This window comes from Acanthochromis polyacanthus, chromosome 6 (genome assembly GCF_021347895.1).
Source record: "Acanthochromis polyacanthus isolate Apoly-LR-REF ecotype Palm Island chromosome 6, KAUST_Apoly_ChrSc, whole genome shotgun sequence".
Classification (NCBI taxonomy): Eukaryota; Metazoa; Chordata; class Actinopteri; family Pomacentridae; genus Acanthochromis; species Acanthochromis polyacanthus.
Window position 1 is genome coordinate 3981971 of NC_067118.1, and position 7506 is coordinate 3989476.

General features: G+C 37.2%; 1 protein-coding gene across 1 annotated transcript in view; it reads left to right on the top strand.

Annotated features, from left to right (window-relative positions):
- slc6a8 (solute carrier family 6 member 8) overlaps positions 1 to 7506 on the top strand; it is a 50931-nt gene extending 43425 nt beyond the window's left edge. The window contains exons 9-13 of the mRNA XM_051950155.1: positions 1140 to 1277; positions 1457 to 1559; positions 3914 to 4014; positions 5123 to 5293; positions 7092 to 7506. Coding sequence (XP_051806115.1) covers positions 1140 to 1277; positions 1457 to 1559; positions 3914 to 4014; positions 5123 to 5293; positions 7092 to 7226 — 648 coding nt within the window. The 3' untranslated portion in view covers positions 7227 to 7506. The remainder of the gene's footprint in view (positions 1 to 1139; positions 1278 to 1456; positions 1560 to 3913; positions 4015 to 5122; positions 5294 to 7091) is intronic.

Genomic DNA, 7506 nt, shown 5'->3' on the forward strand with positions numbered 1-7506 from the left:
CGGCTGGAGAAAAGTGTCAGGTGTGATGTGTGATAGAAGAGTTTCAGCTAAAATGAAAGGAAAGGTTTAGAAAACTGTGGTGAGACCAGCCATGTTGTTTGGTCTGGAGACAGTGTCCCTGAGGAAAAGACAGGAGGCAGAGCTGGAGGTAGCAGAACTGAAGATGCTGAGGTTCTCTTTGGGAGTGACCAGGATGGATAGGATCAGGAATGAGTCCATCAGAGGGACAGCACATGTTAGAGGCTTTGGAGATAAAGTCAGAGAGGCCAGACTGAGATGGTTCAGACATGTCCAGAGGAGAGAGAGTGAATATATTGGTAGAAGGATGCTGAGTTTCCCACTGCCAGGCAGGAGGCCTAGAGGAAGACCAAAGAGGAGGTTTATGGATGTGGTTAAAGAGGACATGAAGGTAGTTGGTGTGAGAGAAGAGGATGCAGCAGACAGGGTTAGATGGAGGCAATGGATTCGCTGTGGCGACCCCTGAAGGGAAAAGACGAAAGGAAAAGAAGAAGAAGTTTAGTATGTCGTCCAAAGGTGGAAAAAAAACCTCATAGTTCAGTATGTTAGCCAAAATGACACAAAAATGTCATAGTATAGTATGTCGTCCAATTTAGCATGTTGTCCATGATGTCTCTAAAACGTCATAGTTTAGCATGTCCTCCAAAATATAAAAAAACTTAACAGTTTAGTATGTCGTCCAACTAAACAAATAGTTTATTATGTTGTCCAAAATATGGAAAAACTTAATAGTTTAGTATGTCGTCCGAAATTGTGCAAAAAATCTCATAGTTTAATATGTTGTCCAAAATATGAAAAAAAAGTCATAATTTAGCATGTCGTCCGTGATGTCTCTAAAACGTCATAATTTAGTATGCCGCTGAAAAACCAGCAAAAAAAGTCATAGTTTTGTCTGTAGTTTAAAAATCGAAAAACGTTTCGCTTTGATAAAAAAAAAGACAGAAATGACCAAAAACAGACGCAAAACGACTTCAAGGAGACACAACTTAAGCACATAGAGACACAAAACAACAACAACAACAACATGCAAAATGTTGCATGACACTCAACTATTGAGACTGATCCATGATAAAGTGTTGGGTGTAGACTGACTGCTGAGTTCTTTCTGTTTGGCTCTGCAGTTTGTCGGCGTCGAGGGTTTCGTCACTGGAATTCTGGATCTGTTTCCTGGTAAATACTACCACCGCTACAAAAGGGAGATCGCTGTGGCGATCTGCTGTTTGCTGTGCTTCATTATTGACCTCTCCATGGTGACACAGGTTCGTTACACCTTGTGTGTTTGTTGGTTAATAAATAAACCTTAAGCTGAAGTAATATTGCCAAATATGTTAACTTTCTTCATTAAACACTGGTAAAAACTTCCAGGAGAACACAAGAAACATTCCAGCTGATGAATGAGGTTAATTTCTTTTCACGAACACTGAGCATCTCTCTGCAGGGAGGAATGTACGTCTTCCAACTGTTTGACTACTACTCGGCCAGTGGAATGACTCTGTTGTGGCAAGCATTCTGGGAATGCATAGTAGTTGCCTGGGTCTACGGTATGCAACACACACACACACACACACACACACACACACACACACACACACACACACACACACACACACAGCTGTGTAGCTGTGTTACGGTCAGTTGTGTTTCTTTGTTAAGGATGTCAGAAAGTAAAGCATCTCAAAATAGTTCAAAATAATCGTGTTACATAATGTGACAGTAAAAGTCAGAGTTCAGACTGCTAAAGTACATTTTATTCTAGTAGAAAATACCAAACTAGATAGTAGGACTGTTTGCGATACTGGAGTTCTAAAGTGTAATAGCATAGCCTAGTGTCAAATAAATTATACTATAGTGTGTCATTAGAAATGTTATAATTTCAAACAAAGTCAAGAAACATCATTGTATAGTATGTTGTAAAAAGTGTTGCAGTGCAGTACTTTGAAAATATATAATACATCATAAAATGTCATAGTATAGTATATATTTTTAAAAATCACACAGTATAGTATGTTTTAACAAATCACATAATATTGGATGTTGTAAACAGATGTAATATTAGTGTCTTGTAAAAACAATATAGTATATTGTATTAATTACATAATTCACAATATAGTTTGTCAAATAATGTCATATTATAATGTGCTGTAAAAATGTCATAGTGTGTTGAAAAAAATAAGTTTAGTATGTCAAAAAATGTCAATATAGTATGTTGTAAAAAATACATATGTTCTAAAACATGTCATAATAGTGTCATATACAGTATATATGTATATATATATATATAGTATGTCACAGTATAACATGTTGTAAAGGTTACATTATATAGCATGTTTTTTTTAAATGCCGCAGTGAGGTGTTAGAAATAGTCAAAGTATAGACTGTTTTAAAAATGGCATACTATAGTATTTATTAAAAATGTTATAGTATGCCAAAAATGTAACAACACTATATATTGTAAAAATAATAGTTTATTAGAATAAAATGTTGTAAACAATAACACAGTATGTTTCTAAAAAGTGTTTAAGTATATTATATTTTTGAAAATGATATAGTATTTTCTGTCAAAAAAATACATAATCATATGCTGTCAAAAATGTGCAACTAATAATATAGTATGTCCAAAAATGACATAGTATATGTTATAGTGTAAAAATATAGCAATATTATAATGGCTCATAGTACGGCATGTTGTAAAAAAATACATACATTATGTTATGAAAGTGAGACTACAGTATGTTGTAAAAAAAATAATATACTATCGTGAAATCTAAAACTTACATAGTATAGTATATCATAATGAATATCATAGTATATTGTGTTTGTACAAATTACATAGTATAGTATGTCATAAAAGTAATGGGTATAGTATAACATTAAAATGTTACAGAATAATATGTTATAAAAATGTCATAGTTTAGTATATTGTTAATAGTCACAGTACAGTATTCCTTAAAAATCTCAGTTTAGTATGGCGTAAAAATATCATAGTATAAAACAACGTTGTAGTGTGTTAGTAGAAGTGTGATACTAGTGTGTCACATAAAACTTGTGAAAAACAGAACAGTAAAGTATGTCATAAAAATGACATAGCATAGCTTGTAAAAATATATTTAGTTTGTCATTAAAAATGATGTGGTGTAGTGTGTCAAAAACAGACATAGCATAGTATGTTATAAAAGAAATTATAGTTCCCTTAGTCCTGTATACCTCCATGTATCTGCATAGTGAGACAAGAAAACTTTGGTCCAATCCAGAGAATATTCACCTACAGCAACTTCACAACTTTTTCTGAAGGCTTTATTGGAAATTTATATCACAAACACACTTTTAAATAGAAACAGACGTTGTACACATACACTTAAATATATACAATACAACACAACACAATAAAATACATCATAAACTGTGTTATTGTGTTTTAACAACTATTTATCTTGTAGAAAAAATGTCCACTATTGTGTTTCATAAGAAATGTTATATGTCATTGTCAGACAATGCCAAGAAACATCTTAGTATAGTAGGTTGTGAAAAGTATAAGAGTGTAATACTTTGTTGAAAATGTCATCGTATAGTATTTTTAAAAAATCACATCATAAAAATCGCATAGGATTTTGTAAGCAACGTCAAATCAATGTGTTGTAAAAAAAATATAGTACGTTCTCTTAATTATATAATTAACGATATAGTTTGTAAAATAATGTCATGTAATATAAAACATGGCATAGTATAGTGTAGCAACTAAACAAATAAACATTTCAGTGCAGTTTTTACTTTTTTAAAAAAAAGTCACAGTATAGTTAGTCAACCACCCCGTAGTACAGTATCTTGTTAAAAATACCAGTATAGTATGTATGTGAGTGACTTTCTGTATTTTCCTGACTTCTTGAATGAACTGCAGGTGCTGACCGCTTCATGGATGACGTAGCTCGTATGATTGGCTACCGACCGTTCCCCTGGATGAAGTGGTGCTGGTCCTTCATAACTCCATGTGTTTGCATGGTCAGTCAACGCCACGGCTTTCTCAAGGCTTCACTGAAACTTTATACAAAAAAATACAAGTTTACATGAGAAACCGACTCATTTAGGTTATTCTAGATGGTTCTTTCATAACAAACTAAGTTTCCTGTCCAACAGGGCTCCAGCTTTTAAAGGAAACAAACAAATTCATGAAATATACATAATTTTTGTTTCTTCTTCATGCATTAAATCCAAAGAGTTTCAGGAGAAAGCACCTGAACTCATCTTTCTGAAGGCATTCCACCTCCAGTAGGTTTCCTCAGTTCCAACAGACTGGTGGGAAGTGTGATGTTTGTATTATCACCTCTAATTCACACAACTCGAGGTTGGTAATAAATACTTGGAACTGACAACCAGTCAGTCAGAACTGAGAAAATTTCTTGGATAGGATGTCTGAAACATGCTGCTTTCCATTAGGATCCCAGATGTTTAGTATGTGCCCATAAACTGACCTTTACATTAAGACTTTAAATAGTACTTTTCTTGAATTATTCCCCAGATAGCAAACTATGGGTGAATCAATGTTGAATCTATGTTGAGACCTAACGTAGAAATTATACAGAAAGCGCAAGGTTGATAAAATGTTGAGTCAACGTTTGCTTACATAGATTACATGTTTGCAAACATAGATTCAAAATTAATTAAACATTGACCTGTCAAACATTTTAATTAAACCAAAATACAATGTAGATTCAATGGTATCTTTTAAACACAAACTTCAATGTTGACAAAATGTTGTTGAATCAACGTTGATCCAACCATCAATCTTCAACCGTAACCACAATTCAACCTTCTTAACCCTAATTCAACACTGATTTAACATATTTTGCTATCTGGGTAAAGTGTGATTTATGGTTGAAAAGCAAATGTTGACTCAACATTTTATCAACCTTGCGCTTTCTGTATAATTTCTACGTTAGGTCTCAACATAGATTCAACATTGATTCACCCATAGTTTGCTATCTGGGTCTTTACTAAAACAGTAAACAAGAGTAACAATCATAAGCTTTAGAAAAGAAGTCAAACAGCCTACCAAAGCAGTCCTGTCTGTTGCTGGATGATATTTTCATGATGTTTGTTTTGTCTGTAGGGCATCTTTCTGTTCCACCTGGTCAACTACAAGCCGCTGACCTACAACAACGACTACGTCTATCCGTGGTGGGGGGAGGTGATCGGCTGGTGTCTGGCTCTGTCTTCCATGCTCTGCATTCCCGTCAGCCTTCTCTACAAACTTTTCAGAGCCAAGGGAACCTTCAAGGAGGTCAGCACAAAACCACAACACTGTCGATGACTACTCCGTGAACACTTTCACAGGGATGACAGGAGTTAGTATACTCTGTCGAAATGCAACTCAAATGACCGGGGAGTTGGCAAACCCAAAACTGTCTGAAACTGATATTGGTCATAAGCCGTTAGTATGCCACAGTAATACTATACTACCATAAATAGTAGAAGCTCACCATGCAAAGTACTTAGGAACGACTCGAGGAACATGACAAAGAGCCCAAGGCATTGACCAGGTCTCCAGTCCAGCATTAGCAGGAATCACAGGGCCTGGTTCAGACACCAAAGGTCACCCCTGTCCTATTGGGTCCTCTTTGTGCTACAAAAACAACTGTGACCTGTCCATGGACACAGGATCTCTGAGGATATCTGGCACCACAACATTAGCATCAGATCCATTGGTTCCAGGTTGGGGCCTCCATGGGATGGACAACTTAATCCGCCTGGAATCTGGATTCTGGAGGGGGGGGCCAACAATTTGGGCTCTTTGTTGTGTTAATCTAATTGTTCCTGAGCAGTTTTCATGGCGGGGTGCATTGTCCTGTTGGGGGAGGTGTTTGCCCTTTGAGGGATGGTGCTAGATCTGAGACAATCCTTAGGCTACACGTCAAAGTAACTCCAGTTCTAAGTGACTGATTTGCTCCCATTTGCCCTGAGGTGTGAATTATGGAGAGAATGCCTGTGGAGGGATGTCAGGACTCCATTATAAGTAACTGATAACTGTTTTTCTAGATGTTTTGCTTGTGGAGAAGCTGTTTAGTCTCTTTTTATTACACATATATAGGAAAGAATAAACCATTCAGACAGGCAGTTTAACCAACGTTCACACCTTGACTGAAGTTAAAGGTGATGATAAAGCCTGGAAACCCCATCAGTCAGTCAGAAGCAAGACGTTAAAGAACTAAAAGCAAATTCAACATGGTTCAGTACTGTTAAATACTAATAACAGTCGCTCATGCTGTAAATAAAGACAGCCTTTGTGTTACCGCTTCCCCCAGCCTTGCAAAAGTGAAACCAAAAAATAACGGGAATGGGCACAGGTGGTACCTCGAGCTCCACCCCGATCATCATCTAGATCACAAGGATTAGCAGCTGCTAACTGTTACGCTACATATTATCTACTTTTTCTCACAGATTGTTTTTGAAGACAGGACATCGCTGGGTGGAAATGAGGTTTCAGTCCCACCTTCTGCCAGAACTGCATCATCAGTAACTGAGAAGTAAAAAAAAAAAAACCTACCATTCAGAGAAGCTGTCTTAGTTTGACATCAAAGGCTTCCTGTCCCATATTGCAAGAGGACATCTAAATAGCCACTAATCATTTTTTAACAAAAAGATTAGCCGCTTAGCTATCTATCTATCTATCGTATCAACCACTTACTGCTAATAAATTAATATGAAATGCTGAGCAGGAAGTGAAACCTTGATATGATGCCCACAACCAGAACGTGTCCAGTAGTAATTGGTAGGACATAGTGTGGACTTCCTGAACCGCCCAAATATTTTCCTAGATAACGACGATTAGTAACTGATAGCTAGCTACATATCAGCTGCTTTTCCCACTAGATCTGTTGTGCATCTGTTCAGAAGGCGGGACCTTGACACCTCATCTCCACCTCCATGTCCTTACTGCACTCTCTCTGGTTGTAAATCACATTTCTGCCATACTTTGGCTTCGCTGTCATGCCATCCATCTGTTTACAGTCAGTTACTATCTCTCTAAGTTCAGTGGTTCAGGTGTCTTCCTGCCTGATGTTTCCTGCTGTGTGTTGCAGCGCTGGGCTCACCTGACCACACCTGTGTGGGGCGCCCATCACCTGGAGTACATGGCCCCCGACATCAAGTCTCTGAGCTCCATGTCTCCCGGCACCGATGACAACAAGGTCATCATCTTCGAGAGTGTCATGTAGGCTGGACTCCATCCATCCCACCTCCGACACCACCAGGCTCCACTGATTGGTTTATCGTCACCAGGGCGACCAAAGCTGCGGATGTGTTTATACCTGTTGAAGAAAAATATGGAGTAAAGGGATGAGGTGGCTCCTCCAGAACGACGAATGCTTCCTTCTTCCCGCAAGATTTGTGATTAAACCTGCAGATTTCTGGGTTCTTTAAATGTACAGTGCTTCGATTTTCTCTAAATGGAAATCTTATCGACTAATTAAAAGATTTAATGTGATTAATCCTAAA